This window comes from Prionailurus viverrinus, chromosome D1 (assembly GCF_022837055.1).
Source record: "Prionailurus viverrinus isolate Anna chromosome D1, UM_Priviv_1.0, whole genome shotgun sequence".
NCBI classification, from domain to species: domain Eukaryota; kingdom Metazoa; phylum Chordata; class Mammalia; order Carnivora; family Felidae; genus Prionailurus; species Prionailurus viverrinus.
The window spans coordinates 75,904,270-75,921,901 of record NC_062570.1 but is presented as its reverse complement, the minus strand read 5'-3'; the positions used below and the strand labels follow the sequence as shown (position 1 = coordinate 75,921,901).

The following is a 17,632-nucleotide window of genomic DNA, read 5'->3' as shown; positions in this document are numbered from 1 at the left end:
AGATGAAAACAACTCATCTGGTCACCCGAATGACCCCCGATTTTGAGGAGGCCAGTAGCAAGTGTGTTCCTCACCTGGAGTCCTTCTCTGACGGCTTCAAGGAGATAGGGGATAATTGAGTAGTTCCACAAGTCGGTGAACCACACCCTCGAGCCATCCACATCGATGGGGCAGGACAGGAAGAGCCGGGGGCCTGGGGACCACAGGGAAAAATCAAGAGCTGAAATTGGGGTGTTAAGAGAAGCCATGTTCCGAACAAACCCCACAGAGGGCTCCTGTGATCTTTCTGAATGACAGCAGGAATGCCAACTGTCGGGTGGTGGGCACAGGGCATTACACTCGGGATCCCTAACCCCACCCTGGGATCTCTCTCCCCCAGAAAAATCGCACAGAAGCGAGGAGAGGCTTTTCAGAGAAAGATGTTCACTGCAGTATTATTAATCCTGACCTTTGAAACAGAAGCGCATGAAATGTCCAAGAGAAGAGACACGGTTAAGCAAACAGCGGTACACCTGCGTTTGCCTATTTTGCAGCCTTTGAAAAGGACTGTAAAAACGGAGACTGCTCTTAGGACAAAGTGAAAAGAGCATCCTGTGTGCACGCTAGGATTGTAACTACATGAAGCACGTCTGTGTAGACACAGAAAACAGAAGCTCAAATTAAGATGATCACGTCAGGATGTGGGAATGATCGGTGGACTTTTTTTCTCTGAACCCTAAGCTTCAGGAATGTTGATAACACTTTATTGTTTTTAAAAAAATTTTTTTTTCAACGTTTATTTATTTTTGGGACAGAGAGAGACAGAGCATGAACGGGGGAGGGGCAGAGAGAGCGGGAGACACACAATCTGAAACAGTCTCCAGGCTCTGAGCCATCAGCCCAGAGCCTGACGCGGGGCTCGAACTCACGGACCGCGAGATCGTGACCTGGCTGAAGTCGCTTAACCGACTGCGCCACCCAGGCGCCCCAAGAACACTTTATTGTTAAAGCAAAGCCAGTGTTGCAGGGTGGTTTGCTCCTGCGGGAGCCTTGTCGTGGGGGCTGCTCTTTGCTGAGCCAGGAGTTTTGGCAATGGCCAAGGCTGGATGTCCCTCTCTGCTGCTGATCAGCCCTGGTTCACTGGGCCGAGATGGCGGGGCGGTGGAGACACAGCACCGGACACAGATGACTGCCAGTCTAGGGTCTGCCTTGGGCTGTGACTGTCCCTCTGTCCCCTTCTCATCCATATGGACAGTGCAGCGTCCAGCTGACTTGTGCCTGCAAAGTGCTCTCCTGGCCAAGGCCCTGAGGACACTCATCTGAGAACACCAGAGCTCCAGGAGCAGTGCCTGTCCCCCAGCCAGGCCACCCACCTGCCCCTGCCCAGCCTCCCACCTACCTATGGTGACATCCGAGGAGCTGTGAGCCTCCAGGAAGCGGTTGAGGTGATGCCAGACCTTGGGAATCCAGTCAATGATTTTTACCAGCTCCACATTCCGTACCCGCCCACTGATCTCTGTTTCCATGAGCTTCCGCCTTAGGAACCGGCCAAGGAAGCCCTTCACGGGCTCTGTGTGGTTGGCACAAAGCACCCACCTGGAGGAAAGTCAGCGATAATTTTCAATGATGCTGACTGATAAAAACGACACCAGCCTCCCCAGTCAAAGCTCATTAGATCTGGAGAGTGTCTATGTTAATAGGACAGGCCTCACTATACAACAAACACTGATCTAATGCTGGACACACATGAACTCCCAATTCATTACAGCAGCCCTATGACTGCCATCCCCATTTCACAGACAGATATGCTGAGGCATAGACAGGTTGCACAACTTGCCCAAGATCAAACAGCTAGTTAACAGAAGGGCTAAGATTAGAACTAGGACAGTCCTGCCCCAGTGTCTGGGCTCTAACCACCAAGGCTGCTGCCTCTTGTGTTGGAAGTCAGGCCCTGTGTCGGCCTCTGGAACTATAACCAAGGCTAAGAAACAGTCCCTGTTCCCTAGAAGCACACAGCCCAGCGGAGGAAGCAGAGAAGCAAACAGAGGAATGAGACATAATGAAACCTGGAGAATTAGGAAAGGCTCCTCAGAGGAGGGGATGTCTGAGACCAGAAGGGGGCTGGGGTGCGGGCCACGGGCCATGCTGCACCATCTGCACACGTACGTGGGGTGTGTGGGAAACTGCCAGAGATTCAGAGCAACCAGTGTAATTCAGTGTTTAGACTTGACCAGCCCACCTAAGGAGTCTGATTCCATCCTGGAGCCAATAGGGAGCCCCTGAAGGACGTTAAAGCACGAGGGCTTTATGGTCAGATTTGAATTCTAGAATGCTCACTTGGATGCCGCTGGCACAGGAGATTGCCTGCAGGGAGCCAAGCTGCAGGCAGGCCCACTGGCCACAAAATGATCGCAGCGGTGTACTGGGAGATGGGGTGGTGCCGGGGGCAGGAGGAGAAAGTGTGGACGGGACAGGACAGCCTGGATGCAGAGGTGGCCATGATGTCAGGCCCGGGGGCATCGCCATTTCTGACGGTTACGATGCAGGTCCACTTCCAACAGATCGCCCTCTAGGATGCGTGCAGTGCCGCCAGTGTAAGGGAGCCGGGGGGTCGCCCCAGGGCGGCTTCTCAGCCGCACGTAAGGGCCCAGGCAAGCAGCAACACAACCTCCCACGACTGATCTGGACAGCCCCTCCTGCACCCCCGCTGGGACGGCTCCCCACTACAGCGCTGGGGCAGAGGGACTCGCGGGGGACTCACAGGCCCACAGACCCAGCGACGAGGGGACATTCATAAGCAAGAGCTTCCGTTGCTCAAGTTCACTAGGGATGGAGAGACGCGTCGCAAGAAACGCACAGGGGACGCAAGCCCAGAGCTGCCATCCTGACACTGCCACCCCCGGGGCGGAGAGTCAGGGAGACCTGGGCTCCTGTCTCCACTCTTCCACGGGCCAGCTGTGTGACCTCACACGAATCAATTCTCTCAGCCCCGGTCTCCCCACCAGCAAGATTAGTGACGCTGCCATGAGAATTAAATGAGTGAGGCTGGGGAGGATCCCCAGCACGACGCCCAACCCAGTGCTGGCCCTCGAAAAGCGATCCCTTACCTGAAGTTGTGGTGAAGCTGCAGGTTGGGGGTAGAAGAGGTAGCCTGGTTCATTGTGCCAATTATGTAAGGGCTGTGGGGGACACGAAGGAAAAGAAGGCTCTGTGACTCGAAGCCAAGCCAGAGCAGGTGCTCACAGAAGCCCGTGTTGTCTGAGCGTCCAGGCAGGTGGCTGGTTGCCTCCCCCACCACCCCCACCCCAACCCCCACGTGAGCACGGTGCCCACGCAGCACACATCATGTGGCCACCGGTTTCCTGGGGGCCAGGAGGCCCGGAACCGGCCTTTACCATTTATGGTCCTTGCAGTTGAGCAGCCCATTGAAGATCTCGCCCAGGGAGCTGACGTGATGCAGGTTGTCCAGGATGATGACGAGCGGCATGTCCGCAGCGTTGTTCTCGCTGGTGCATTGGTCAGCAAGGTTGGACAGGTACTGGCGCAATTCCTGTGGAGGCCAGGTAAAGAATAAGTGGGTGAACGCACCCCGGAAAGATGCACATACTCGGAGCCTTCACTTTGCCCAGGTCAACACAGGTGCAAAGGCCTTTCAGGAAGCCGTGCGGTGAACAAGTGTTGCGTGCCCATCTACTGCACAGCGCTGGGCTGGGCAGGGGGTGGGGAAGGCCTGGGTCCAGACTCCCGGAATTCACCAAGTAACAGAATTCCTTCCACCTGGGGCAGGAGCACAGCACCATGGGGTGCCCAGGCATAGTTTTATGTCTCTGCTCTGACACTTTTCTAGAAGTATTGTCATTCTTCTTGATATTGCTTATCATGCCCACCCTCCAGTAAGCTCGCACTTGCCTGAGAGCTGTTTACACAGAAGCCTTGGATGAATCAATACAGCAAAGGAGCCATCCCCACACAGAGGTAAGCACTGCTGACTGGTGCCATCACAGACAGAAAACCAACAGTGCAGGGGCAGGGGGTCTACATGCACGGGAAGCCCCGGGATATCTGGTGGAAAGGGTAAGCTCTGAACTGAACTGTGGACAACACAAGGGGGATTGGCTTGATCTGGAGCTGGTATGCAGCCCAGCACGGCTAGGGTTAGGGATGTGTGTCAGGGGAGGAAGAGGAGGAGGAAGAGACTGAGCTGGCACAATTTCCTGGCCAGTTGGTTCCCATTCAACCTACTGAAAGCAATCATCTGGGAATGAGGTCTAGGAATCTACATCTTTGAGCATGCTAGGTGATTCAAGGCAGAAGAGTCATTTCCCAATCACCTTTGACTCAGGGCCAGCCAGAGCGAATCATCCATCATCTCCCACTGTGTTGAACCGTGATCAAGTTTGAGAAAACATTTCCCAACCCTCGCCCGGGCCTAGGTCTAAACGTCTCCACTGGTCCCCATGAAGCAGGATTGAGCCCATCTGCTAGCTCTAGAGTCTAAGACTCCGACTTGAGCCCTAGTCCACTGCCCTGTACCATTCAAGGGGTCCTAGGCACATGGCCACTTGCCTCAAGCCTCAGGTTCCTCTTCTGTGATACCAAGGTAACAACACCCTCTCCTGTGAGGATACTGCTGTAAGGCAGTCAGTTTGCTGGTCATGGCAAGCAGTGTGTGATGTGAGCTGTTGTTATTATTAGTGTCATCGCTGTTCCTGAAGAGGTTACATTTGGGAGAAACGACAGCACCGAGATGGCACGTGACAAGTTCTTGGTAAACTACAATAGATGCATTGGGGGCGAACCTAAAGACCTACTAACACTGAGCTTCATACGCGGCTCATAGCGGACGAGTGAGGAATGAGCCAGCTCGCCTTACAGATGACGCTTTTCACTGAAGCTGTGGATGAAAGCCTTCCTTTCTGCTCCCCCACCGTGACTTCCTTCACCAGGCTTTCATAACCACCAAGGGAGAACACAGAGGAAATGCTGATTTCCCATCAGGGTGGCAGTGGCATTAACAGTTCTTTTTTTCTTTTTTTTAATGTTTATTTCATTTTGAGAGAGACAGAGCACAAGCAGGAGAAGAGCAGAGAGAGAGAGAGAGACAGGATCAGAAGCAGGCTCCAGGCTCCTGTCAGCACAGAGCCCGATGCGGGGCTCGAACCCATGAACTGCGAGATCACGACCTGAGCCGAAGTCGGACGCCTAACCGGCCGAGCCATCTAGGCGCTCTGCATCAACAGTTCTGAAGGGGCCAAACAGCAGCCTCTGGATGACCGCCTCACCTTGCTGGACTTGTGGTCCACGTTGAAGGTGGCGATGACGCCGTCTGTCAGCTCCCGTCCCTCCCGAAGCACCAGGTACTCGGACAGCCGATTGGCCAGGTAGGTTTTCCCGGTGCCGCTGGGGCCGGAGAGGATGATCCGCCGGTGCTCCACCAGCAGGGAGACGTAGCGCTGCAGGATGGGCTTGGGGATCAGGGATTCGAACACCAGCGAGTCCAGGCTGTTCTCCGCGAGCCCTGCGTTGGAGAGGGACGGGAAGTGTCTGAAGCCCCGGGGAAGCTCTGCACTTGCCACCTGGGACAGCCTATCTTTTTCTGTGGCGGCCACTCGTCTGGAGACCGCTGCCCACCCAGGTACGTGGCAGGCTGGGCACAAGTGGCCGTTGCTCTCTGATCACGAGTACCACGTGCTCCAGCCCCTGGCTGGACGCAGACTCAACTTTAACACCCGGGCCCTTGGGCCCCCGTCTGTCCTCTGCAGAGTTCCTAAGACTGGGCTCTGCTTGGCTGTCTGGATTTATCCACTGGGGTTTGCCCAAACCAAACCTGGGTCTCCCATGTCTGCCAGGACCCCAGGGGTTGCCCTGTCACCCTGTTTGCTCCCGCGTGCCACTGCTGCCCACACTCACATACGCCACAAAGGCAGCAACGCTTTCATCTTTAAAACAAAGAAATGCAATTTGATTCGGGGATATGATGATCGGCAGGCAAAGGCTACGATGCTAAGACCTCTGAGTCTCAAAGTCAAGAGGAAATGCATTCTTCCCTTCTCCTACCTGAGACATCTCCACCAATCAGGGCTGTTGGCTTTTTTTTTTTATAATTTTTTTTTTTTAACGTTTATTTATTTTTGAGACAGAGAGAGACAGAGCATGAACGGGGGAGGGTCAGAGAGAGGGAGACACAGAATCTGAAACAGGCTCCAGGCTCTGAGCTGTCAGCACAGAGCCCGATGCGGGGCTCGAACTCACGGACCGCGAGATCATGACCTGAGCCGAAGTCAGCCGCTTAACTGACTGAGCCACCCAGGCGCCCCGCTGTTGGCTTTTTAAAAAGAGTTATTGTCTTGATACCATTCTCAAAAGAAGGTCCATCCAAGTTTACCTGTCTGAAACCTAAGGTAATTCTGTTAAAACTCACCTCAAGAAAACCAGTATACGTATGTGGAAAAAAAAAAGAAGAGCATTTATTCTTTCTTATTTTATTTTTTAAAGATTTTATTTTTAAGTAATCTCTACACTCAGTGTGGGGCTTGAACTCACAACCTGTGACAAGAGTTACATGCTCTACCGACTGAGCCAGGCAGGTTCCCCCATTTACTCGATTTTATAATAGCGTCTTCCTTCCACATAATAATTCACTGCAAACAGACCCCTCAAATGCATTTATATGCTTACCTCTAATCCTCCCCTAACCGAGAACAGTCCCTAAATGCAAGGGACTATTCCAGAATGACCAAGGTGGAGGTTCCTGAATGACTTGGCTTCTGGGTATAGGCCCGAGACTTTCCTGGTACTGAGTTCAGTGTAATCTATACTGGCTCAAACTTGATGCGAAGTGCAGAGTGTAAGGTCTCTCGTCTAAACTTAATAGTAAGGGAGGAAAAAACCCACAAAAACAACTCTCTCTACATATAGGCTGCTCTTTTGGTCTTTTGCCCTAAAACCCCCTGGGAGTGACTATTCTGCAGATGAACTCACTTCAGGCATGCTCAGTCACATCCCTGCCTCTGGTACCACTTAGGTGGACTATCCACAGCCCACGGACCTCTTGGCTCAAACCCTTGCGTGGTTTATCATGCCTTGAAGGCGTAAGTTTCGAGTACCACCAGAAAACAGAAGAGTCAGGTGTCACTTAAAAATAAACCTGAGCTGGGGCACCTGGGTGGCTCAGTCGGGTGAACGTCTGACTCTTCTTGATTTTGGCTCAGGTCATGATCCCAGGGTTGTAGGATTGGGCCCCACATCGGGCTCTGCTCTGAGCATGAAGCCTGCTTGATATTCTCTCTCTCTCTCCTTCTGCCTCTCTCCTTTGTTCATACTCTCTCTCTAAAAAATAAAAGTAAATTAAGTAAATAAACCTGAGCTGATGCCTCGAGATGTTGAACAACCTGGTGTGCTGACAGTGGCAGACCGGGCTCTGTGGTGGGGTGGCACGTTCCACTGCGGCAGACCGCCTTGTCACTGTCTGTGCAAAGGTCTGGTCCCTGCAGCGGATCACTTCTTTCGCCCCTCAATGCCTGTAGCTGTCGCCTACAAGTGACGACGTGTGCTCACCAGCGTGGATGAGACACGGCTTGAACCGGTGACATAAGAGGCTTTCCTTGAAGCGTTGTTTTGGTGTGCCTGGTCCCCCCTCCTCCTGCCCCTTATAGCAGGACTCGTCTTTCTCATGGGGGGCTTGTTCAAGGTGGTTCAAGAGGGGCCGACCCAGCACCTTCAGCCACCAAGGGGCGAACGTGGGGCCAGGCTGGGCCAAACCATCTCCCTGGTCATAATAACTGGTTCGGTGATGGCCATTTGACCCAGGTGGGCCAGAATCACCTGTAAGGATTTTCTGTCATACCTTTCCAGAAGGACATTCTCTTTCTTGGTGAATCCCAAGCCAGAAGGATTTATCAGGGCTACCAGGGCCATTTTAGCAGCCACATGCAGAGAACTCAGATAATATGCAAGGCTGAGGCGGGTCTGGTTCTGATGGCACTCTTGGGATACCTGGATCCAGCAGTGTTTGAAGCGTATTCCAGGATTTTCCAGGTGTGTTTCCTTTTTTGATAAAGCTAGCTTGGGGTAGGTTTCTGTCATTTACAGCCTGAGACCACGTTTGTGCAATTTCGCTTGCTAGCCAGATAAGAAGGTTGTGGGTGAGGCTCAAGGAGTAGTAACAGACAGCTCGCCATCATCAGAGCAAGCATATAGATTTTTGCTGATAAGGAATGGTGAGGTGCTTCTGGAAAACCTTGCAACCAGGAAACAAAGCTTGCATCAAACCACCCCCAAAGTGCACTGTTAAAACTCCAGTCAAGAGCTGTGCCTTCCAGGGAATTAAGAAATGGGACAACCTGAATGCTGAGCCTCATATACTGTTTATTGATCTATTCTTTGTGGGTTCATAAAATACAGGGAAAAAAGGGGGTTGCACTCAAATACATTGGTGTCAGACTGGATTAAACAGCCTTTTTAACGGCAAGAGTTAGTGTATTAAATTATAGAGTCAGTGCACCAGCACATTCTTCTCTTTCTGCCCCTACATCCAAATGGGTACAATGATGTAGTATTCTAGGCTTATTTGGCCATTATACTGTTTTTTCCCCCACAAGATACTTTGTGGGCCTAGAGTTCCACGGAATACACTTTGGCCTGGGGCTTAACATCCGAGGTGATGAGGCAATCGGAAGCACCAGCAGCACTGTGTGTGGGCAAGAGCTTCAGAAATTTCATCAGAGTGCTCTGAGCAATGCCTCTAGAGCAGATTGTGGCTCCCATCCATAGAATGGGACCACGTCCAAGGCTAGCTGGCAAGAGGAGTCCACTGGTATTGGTGGAGCTCCACTTCAGCAGGGTTATTAAGATTCCATCATCTTAGAGTCAGAAGGCTAATGGGACGTTTTGTTATATAATTTCGGCAATAAACTAAAATTGTTTGTTTCCGGTGGTGGTTGAAAAACCTAAAAACCGTTCAACTTGCTTAGGTAAGAATGACTGCGGTTGCAGTGGGGTGGGGGTAGGGGAGGAGAAACCAACCCCCCCTCCCCCACACACATGTGCAAACAAAACTGTGGCCATGGTTTCCAACCATGTTTTGCCAAGTCACAAGACAAAAGCTCAATTCTTGAAAACTCCGACCTCCACAATCGGCCGAGTTACCTTTGACAGTCACAGAGATGGTCGTGTTCTCTCCGACCAGATAGCCACAGGGAAGAAGCTCGGGGGTCTCCGAGGTATGGCTGCGCTTGATTTCCCCAATGCTGTAGCCCAGAACGCTATCTGAATTCAGCCCCAGCTGACTCACGGGGTCGACGTGAATGATGTACTCCTGGGAAGAATAAAATCAAGACCCTATCAAAGATGTGGCTAGAATCTGCCCATGACTCATGTTTTCCTTGGGTGATTTATGGTCATTTTCTTTCTCAGTTGACGCCTGGGTTGAAACCGAGCTGTGGAACGAGGTGAGAAGAGCTGGCTTTCCATGGGGATGATTCCCAAGTATCACAGGCCTCTTAAAGTACAGATTTATTTGGTTAGTGATGTGGGGGGAGCCCTAACACAATCGTGAACGTTTAGTCTGGATGAACCAAGCAAGGAAAACTTAGGCTGCGTTGCGTCAGTTCAGCTGAAGTCCTTAAGGTGCCAGGGCCTGTGAATAGTGCTGGAAAATGCACGAGAAAGTAATTCTGACAAGAAATCCCTCCACTGGCCCCTTTCCTTGGCTCAGAACAAAGACTACACCGATGACAAAGGGAACAAGCCCCGGGGCTGCAAGAAAAAAAACAGCTCCTGATCTTTAAACAGGAAAAGTTGGGTTTAATTTGGAAGGTGTTCCCTCTGAGGTGAGTGACCAAAAGGTTTTAGGTCAGTGAACTTGGACCAAAGGTCCGTGGGCTAGGTGGTGGCTGGACAATGACTTGATGTGAAATACTGGTAACAGGCCTCTCTACCTTTAATGGTCTCATTTCTTCACATATGATGCCCCAACAGGCTCTTTTCAGCCCAACCTGTTGGTCGTTTTGATCCAAGGATGTCCCCGACTGCCCATCAGCAGAATTAAGGTTTTGGCTCTAGGCAGCAGGAGTGGGTTGCCCTCAGCCATTCACATCTCTTGCCCAGTCACATTTCTGCAGCCTGCCAAGATGGGGAATGATCTCTGGTCAGAGAACAGAAGTTCCTGTGTGTGAAACCACCTGAAACCAGATGCTAGAACAAGACTGGAGTATACTAGTTAAGTCAGGTTTTGAAGTCAGACCAGCTCAATTAGACCAACATGGTTGACTTCTAGGTCCACGACCTTGGCAAGTGACGTGATCTGAGCCTCACTTTCCTCCTCTTTAAGTGGGAAACTAATAGGACCTTCCTCACAGGCCTGAAAGATAAATTGGGGTTATGTTAGCATGACCTCTAGCACCAAAAATATAGGTTACCGTTATTGCTCAGGGGATATGATTAATGAACACATAGGATTGCTGACTCACTTCAGAACGATAGAAAAAACATGTATGAAAAGCTTCTTCCAAAACCACCTTGTGATTGAAGGTTCACTTCAGGACTCATTAGTTATCTCTCCTGTGACAAACACCCACCCACTCCAGCAGAACAACTACAAAAATAACTATGCCGACATCTTTGACTCTGGCCATTGATGAGATGTTAATGTTACATGAAGCACAGATCACAGACTCTGCAGTGTTGGCAAGGATGCTGGGCAAGTCAGGTCAAATCCTCCCGAAATGAAGAATGGAAATTTGACGTTTTAGCTCTGGCCACAGGGCACTCACTCCAAAGCGTATTCAACAGGACACGCTTCTAAGGTGAAGGGAGAATTTGAACATAAGCAGCTCACCACAAGAGGCTCAAATACTCGATCAAGGCTGGGGAGATGACCCTCGCTGGCTGGCCAATCACTGCCAAGGGTATCCGAGAACAGTGTGGGCAATCATCAGTCTGTACTTACCATTTTCCTATTACTTGAGTGCCAGGGGACAAGTCCCAGCAACACAAGGATGGGGTGGGGAGCAGGCCCAAGAAGTGGCCAGGTTCGGGACACAAACCGCCCCTTCCCTCCCTGAGCCCAGGCGCCCACGTCAGGCAGACTACTGCAGCTGTCTTCTTAGACACTTACTTTGAAGAGTCGTCTAACCACCCCATCGAGCACATCCCACTTCGTCTTGCCACTAACTCCAATGCAGCCAATAAGAAAGAGGTGTGGTCTGGAATCCTAAGGGTAAGGAAATGTATGCAGGGGAAAAACAGGTGAATCTTTTTTGACACACGTTAGCAAGGACTCAGATTGCCTTAGAACTCCACCAATAGTTTGAGAGGGAAATAAAAGTCCTATTTGTTTTAACACCAGATTACAACTTAGATCGAATGCAATGGTCTTAAATCTTCCCGCGCCCCACTGCAAAAATACCAATCCGTGGGTCAGGAAAAGAGGATCTCCTCTCTGGAATCTAGGACCTTCTACCAAAGGTATACCTTGTGTAGGTGCGTAGATCACATCCCTTGCCTGGAATGCTTTCCCCTCCCCTATCTGCCATCTCTCCCTTTCCCAACCTTGCTTGCAAACTCACCTCTTCTAAGAAGCCTTCAATGATTAATCCACCAGGCTCAGAGCTGACATGCTTCAGTGGTTCCGTACGTAACTTATATATTGATATCTTCTATACTTGTTTATTTTTAGGTATCTACGTCTTACTTGTAAGTCAAGTTTGTCTCCTTGCCAAATCTTAAACTCCCTCAGGATAGAGTATGTTCAATTTTTGTCTTCTTTTTAAGAACGTGTATTGCTTTTCTGCTAATTAAAACATACTCGATTCAGAAAACAAAACTCTGGGAAGTTCATAAAAAAATACTCTTTTTCTTTTGAATTTGTGTGCACAGGGCTCTGCATGGTCAGGGCTAACTAATCACAACAGTAAAAAACTAATAGAACATTCCGTTTTGTTGGATTTTAAACTCTTAGATCTGACGTGCTCATAAGGATACAGAAATATGAGGGTGGCAGCAGGGGGTGGGGACAGTGGCATATGTGGCAATTAGGCAAAACCATCAGAGAAAAGAGCACCAGCCTTGCAGTGAGAAGATCTGGCCTCCCCAGCTCCCTTGTAATCTTAAGTAAGTGATGCTCAGACATTATGTTTCTCAGTTGTAAACTGAGGTGACATCATCTGGTCAACCAACTTCATCTGGATGCTGTGGTGATCCAATTTTTAAGAGGGACTCAAACTTTTGTGAAATGTACAATTTACCTGTTCATGTTGAGGACCATGAGAATGATGCAAATCCACAGGTATCCCCTGATTTTTTTTTTTTTTTACAAGAATGTTCCAAGAATGGATTTTCCCCTGATAGTCCTATCACTAGTCAAGCTCTGAAAATGGAGCTCTTTATATGTATCGGATCTGTTTTAGGCTAGATGATGAGAAAATCGCTGGCAGCTCCAAACTCTGGGCCTATCCCCTCCCGTAAGACTCAAGGGCCAGCCACACAGCGGAATCCTCTGGCAAAGAAAGCCTGGCCGCACACGCTTTGTTTCGGTGGGCACTGTGGGTTCCCTAGCACTCCGAGACTACAAATAGTGTGTTGGCGAGAATGCTAAGAAACATCCAACAAAAAACTGAAGAGGACTTGAAATAGCGACTTGTGAAGTCTTTCTCCACTTATATGAGATGGTCATTTGGATTTAATCAGTGACTAAAAATGAACTTTGTCAACCCCCACCCCTACCCCAAAATAGTCCCTAGTGCGGGTGTGGCCTCCTCAGACTCTGGAAGAGAACAGAAACTCCTCAGAAAACTGAGATTCCTCAGCTTCGGGGAGTCAGGACGCCCCGCTGGCTTCACTTTTAGCCACGTGTGTCACCGGGCCACCTCAGTCTCCCACGTTCTCCGCAGTCTCTGAACACCGGGCACAACGGGTGCTCTCGGGTCAGCTGGGATTGGTCAGTTTGCTTCTGTGCCTTCTGTGCTCACGGTGCTTAGCTGCCTCAGAAGTGCTTTAGGAACACATGACCTCAGAAAGGCCATTTCTGACTGATGGCAGCGTTTAGTTGGTTCCGTGGAAAGGCAGCAGGGGAATATTTTTAGTACCCTTTATTAGACTCTGCAAACACGAGAGGGAGGGAAGAGCCGTTCGCTCCCTTTAATTGTGTCAAGATGCTGCTGGGGATTATGGTTAGTGAAGGAAGGGGTTAGTAGTACTTCCAGATCACCTCAGGTGCTGAGGTGATCTGGTTTGACGATGACATCACTAAGCTAGGTAGTTCTACCTGGGGGGGAAGGGACAAGCAGAGCAGGGAAAGGGATCCAACTAACCTCCTTCCACTTCATTTCCTCCTGAAAGCTGACAACTATCTTAACATGCCTGCCTCCTTCCTTCCGAGCCGAGCATTCACCAGTGTCATCCAGCAACATGTCTGCGAATGGAAAACATCAACAGCCTTAGGCACATGGGGACAGCAAAGCCGGCTTCCTGACACCCCCGCTGCTTGTCCGCACGGCAGCGGGACAAACCAGGTGTCGGGGTGCGGGGAAGGGGGGAGGGCGGAATGGAGAATGCAACCACAGAAACCAACGGTGGACCGACCGAGGAGCCAGCAGGCTGACGATGTACCTTGCCAAATGGAAGTGCGAGGCAGAGGCTCAACCAAAACGACAGCAACGCAGCATCATGGGTAAGAAATCAAAGCGTCAGCCTCAATATGCTTACAAAGAAAACCTGGATCGTGTTGGCTAGTTACGGTGCCGGCCTGGAATCCATCCTGAAGGCGGGAAGACCGTACGTACACCAAGCCATTGCCCCAACTGGGACCTGCTACTACGGGGTTTCTATGCAGCATTCGGCTTGCAGGTCACAGCCTCTTCAAATGGATCAAACGGAACTCAACATGGTGGACGAGAGGATCCAAGCGTGTGGCTTGGAGAATTCGGGGCACTGGAGCAAAGCATGACAGCAGTCTAACGGCTGGGCTCATGTTGGTAGCAGACGCACACCCAGACACACACACACACCCCAAGTGCACACACGCCTGTTGCCTCTCCATTTGATCTGTTCACCTGCTTATCTCGGGGCTCTTGCTTGGAGAGTGGAGTGCCAGCTGCAGGCCCCGACCTGCCCCCAGTCCCGTGATGCCACTCACCCAGGCTGGTTGACTCGGTGAGGTTCAAGCTGTGCTGGGAGAGGCCCATGGACTGCCTAGGGGAGGCGGAGAGCGACACCTGGGAGGGCGCCCGGCTGCACCCGCTGCCTTGAGACTCCGACTTTAGCCGGTCGTTCTCAGCTTTCAGCTTCTCTATCTCACTCTGCGAAGAGTAAGGGAGAGGTTCACTTACTAGGTGGAGGTAACGCAGACGAGCCTTATTCTGGAGGAGGAATCGGAAGGTTCCCTGCAGGGATCAAGTGGGTACCCCAGCCGAGGCCGTCAGTCACACTGCCAGAGAGATTCGGCTGTGCTTGCTGTTTGCATATATACAAGACCTGTCTGGCAGGGCAAGGGCCATCCTTTCGGAGAGATGGCCTCTGAAAAGAACTCAGAAATGTTTCCCAGAGTCTGCTGCCCGAGTCCTAAGTGAAAAAGGGGCCTACAATCTAAGAGGTTTGAGTGACTCTGGGCTTGACAGGTGTCTTTCCTGCAGGACTCAGAGGCTTTATGAACTCCTCTGCACTGGGGAGCTCAGAGGGGCACACAACGTGTAGCAACCCTAAACACAGTTGATCAAGGAGTTCTCCTTTCGCTGAGCCTCTCCTGGAACAAGTGTTCCATGGAACCCCCTTTGGAAAAATGCTGTCCTCCAGTGAGGTCCCGTTCGGCAGAGCCCACAGGGCTCTTTCATTTTTATGAATATTTAGAGAAAACCCTACTATGTGCAAAGCATGGGTGCTACAGCCTGAGAAAGGGATGCAAAAAAAAAAAAAAAAAAAAAAAAGCTAAAAGACCCAAATGCCTTCCAATCCATGATGGAAGGCAAGGGGTTGTAAGAACAAATCTATAAGAATTCAGACGAGGGCACTAATGCTTCCAGAATGCAGGGCCTGGGAAAACTTTGCAGAGTAAGAGGCTCAACTTTGAGGAAAGGGTCCAATTCAGATGTGCAGAAAGAGATCCTTGTGGAGGGGACTAGATGAAACAGAAATCCCTGGGCAGCCAAAGGGAGCAGGGGCTCCCTCTGGCCATTGAGTTGAGTCTGGAAAGTGGAACTGTGAATAGGTGGGTAGTAGATTATGAGCAAAAAGGGGGGTGCCTGGGTGGCTCAGTAGACTGAGCATCTGGCTCTTGGTTTGGGCTCAGGTCATGATCTCACGGTTTGTGAGTTCGAGCCCCATGTCAGGCTCTGTGCTGGCAGTGCGAAGGCCTGCTTGGGATCCTTTCTCTTCCTCTCTCTGCCCCTCCCCAGCTCGCTCTCTCTCAAAAATAAATAAATCAACTTGCAAGAGCCAATGCCAGAGCCGCTGAAAGTTACACAAAGGGGAGATGCATGGTTCCTCCTATACCTTGAAAAGACTCATCTTTGGGCAATATCCGGGAGGACATGAAAAGAGGAGGAGCCTCGCTGCTTTGGAAAAGAAAGAGAAAAGAGAGAAAGAGGCTAGGAAAGCAGAGGGCTGCAACAGTCTGCAGCTCTAGCTTGGCAGAGAGCAGCCTCCTGCCACTCCCTCCCCAGACAGCCTTGGGCCCAGCCCATGCTCCCGGGCTCACCTGCATCCTGTTCATGGCCTCCCGGAGCTGGTCGAGCTGGTGTGCGGAGCTGAGGGCTTCTAGGCGGATGTCTGTCAGCTTCATCTCCTTGTCTCTCAGCTCATTTCGGAGCTGCATGACTGTCTCGGCTTCACTATCCATGCACTCTGAAATTCTAGGGAAGGGGGGTGGGTGTTACTGATGAGAACAGCTCTGAGTTCATCTCCCTCCAGTCCTCCACTGACCACTGGTCCACGTCCATCAGCAGGTCTGTGCAGCAGTGACCCTGTCTAACCATCTTCCCAGTGCTTCCTGGAGGCAATAAGATCAAAGCACCTGAAATTCACAGATTGTATTACCATCTTCCCTTGCAGAGCTCTGGCACTCAGAATGGCTTTGGTGTGCCTTTCGACAAAGTTCCAATAATCTGGGATAAGCAGGAGCTGGCCAAAGGGAGTAGTAACCTTTGGGGCTTGAAACCACCCCCCCCCCCACCAATGTGTACCCAGCTGGGCCCCTTTAATGACACCACAGGCTCCTTGAGATCTGAACCCACTCAGAGAAGGAAGGTCAACTGTCTGTTTTAAAGATTAGACACTCTAAGGTCAGAAAGCTGAGGAGTGATTTTTATTTGCCCCCAAATGAAAGTAACCTAAAGATTCCTGTGGAGGGAGTTAGTCTATTTTTGGTCACATTCTGAAACCCAGTCTTTTGAAAGTGTCTTGAGAGAACAACATTCCTTCCTTCCCCCACCCATCCACACTGCTTCAGAAGCTCTCAGCAAGGAAGGGAAACATCGTGGAGAGTCAGCAGACAGGGTGATAGGATACAGAAGCCAGTTTTAGGTGAAAATTGAGCAACAGCATTTTTCAGTGTCGTCCTTTCCACCCATATGCCATTATCACCTTCTAGGCTGGGTTCCCTATGTGATTAGTCAGGTTTGCTGTTCAGATACCTGGCAGGTCAGCACTAAGTGGAAGACCAAATCTCCATGTTAGAAAAGGTGGCTCTATGAAAAAAAAAAAAAAAAAAAAAAAAAGGACGGTGATTTCAAAGATCATTGGTTCTGGGGTGAGGAGTGATCCAGAATAAGAAGCTTTGACATTTCTTGGACTGAAGACTGGGGGGAAAAAAAAAAAAAAAAAAAAAAAAAAAAAGACATGTTCCTAAAGTTACAAAGCTGAAGCTGATTATCTCTGAAAGATATGATGAACATGTGGTCTCTGCAGAAATAACTGTGCAGCCTGCTCTCCAAGACCAAATTCTGGATCTGAGGCCAAAAAAAGCCTGACCTGTAAAACGGGTTGAGGGTGTGGAAGTGTTCATTGCCAGGGGGAAACCATTTATAATCGTTGAAAGAAGTGTAATTGTATTTGGGGGGCAGAAAGGACTAGAGAAAAATTTAACACCTGAATAGCCAAACTGTTCTGTTGTTATTTTCTTGACCTACACCTGAATGGTTTTCATTTGAGGGATGCAAAGAGAGGAAAACCACACCCTACTTTTAAAAGTTGTCAGTAGCCAAGGGAGTTTCTTGGCTTTAAAATCTTCTAAAAACTCTGATGCCTGAAAATACTATGATCATTCCCATTCTATACCCATGACAAACCGAGGCCAACAGATCTGGGACTAAGAGGGCTAGAAAATGTCTCTAGAAATCAGATCTTGCCCCTCCCCCAACCCTCACCCCTCTCTGTGCTGTGAGTAGGCTATAGCTTGTAAGGTTTAACTAAATGGTCATGCCTTTCTGGTTTGCAAGGTTTGCAGTGGGAGCTTGCAAACACTAGTTTCTTCTTGAGAGAGGAGTACGGGTTCCTGGTTTAAATGGAGAGTAAAGTCTGAGCAAAATTCCATTGTGACACTCCAGGCTTCGCTAAACCACGCCCTGCACAGACTTGGAAGGCTCCAATTCACTGTAGAGAACAGTTAGCCTCCATTCACACCATCAGTCGGGTGCGTCTGGCGCTCCAGGGCAAGGCATTT

At 50.3% G+C, this 17,632-nt stretch overlaps 1 protein-coding gene across 10 annotated transcripts in view; it reads right to left on the bottom strand.

Moving 5' to 3' along the window:
- The window catches only part of NAV2 (neuron navigator 2), a 741,507-nt gene that overhangs the window by 12,643 nt on the left and 711,232 nt on the right, over positions 1-17,632 (bottom strand). For all 10 annotated transcript variants that reach the window (XM_047878314.1, XM_047878316.1, XM_047878307.1 and 7 more), the window contains 10 exons: positions 15,671-15,824; positions 14,114-14,276; positions 13,290-13,390; positions 11,096-11,191; positions 9,127-9,295; positions 5,262-5,497; positions 3,375-3,529; positions 3,087-3,158; positions 1,379-1,575; positions 75-193 (listed from right to left, as the gene is read on the bottom strand). In XM_047878314.1, coding sequence (XP_047734270.1) covers positions 75-193; positions 1,379-1,575; positions 3,087-3,158; positions 3,375-3,529; positions 5,262-5,497; positions 9,127-9,295; positions 11,096-11,191; positions 13,290-13,390; positions 14,114-14,276; positions 15,671-15,824 — 1,462 coding nt within the window. The remainder of the gene's footprint in view (positions 1-74; positions 194-1,378; positions 1,576-3,086; positions 3,159-3,374; positions 3,530-5,261; positions 5,498-9,126; positions 9,296-11,095; positions 11,192-13,289; positions 13,391-14,113; positions 14,277-15,670; positions 15,825-17,632) is intronic.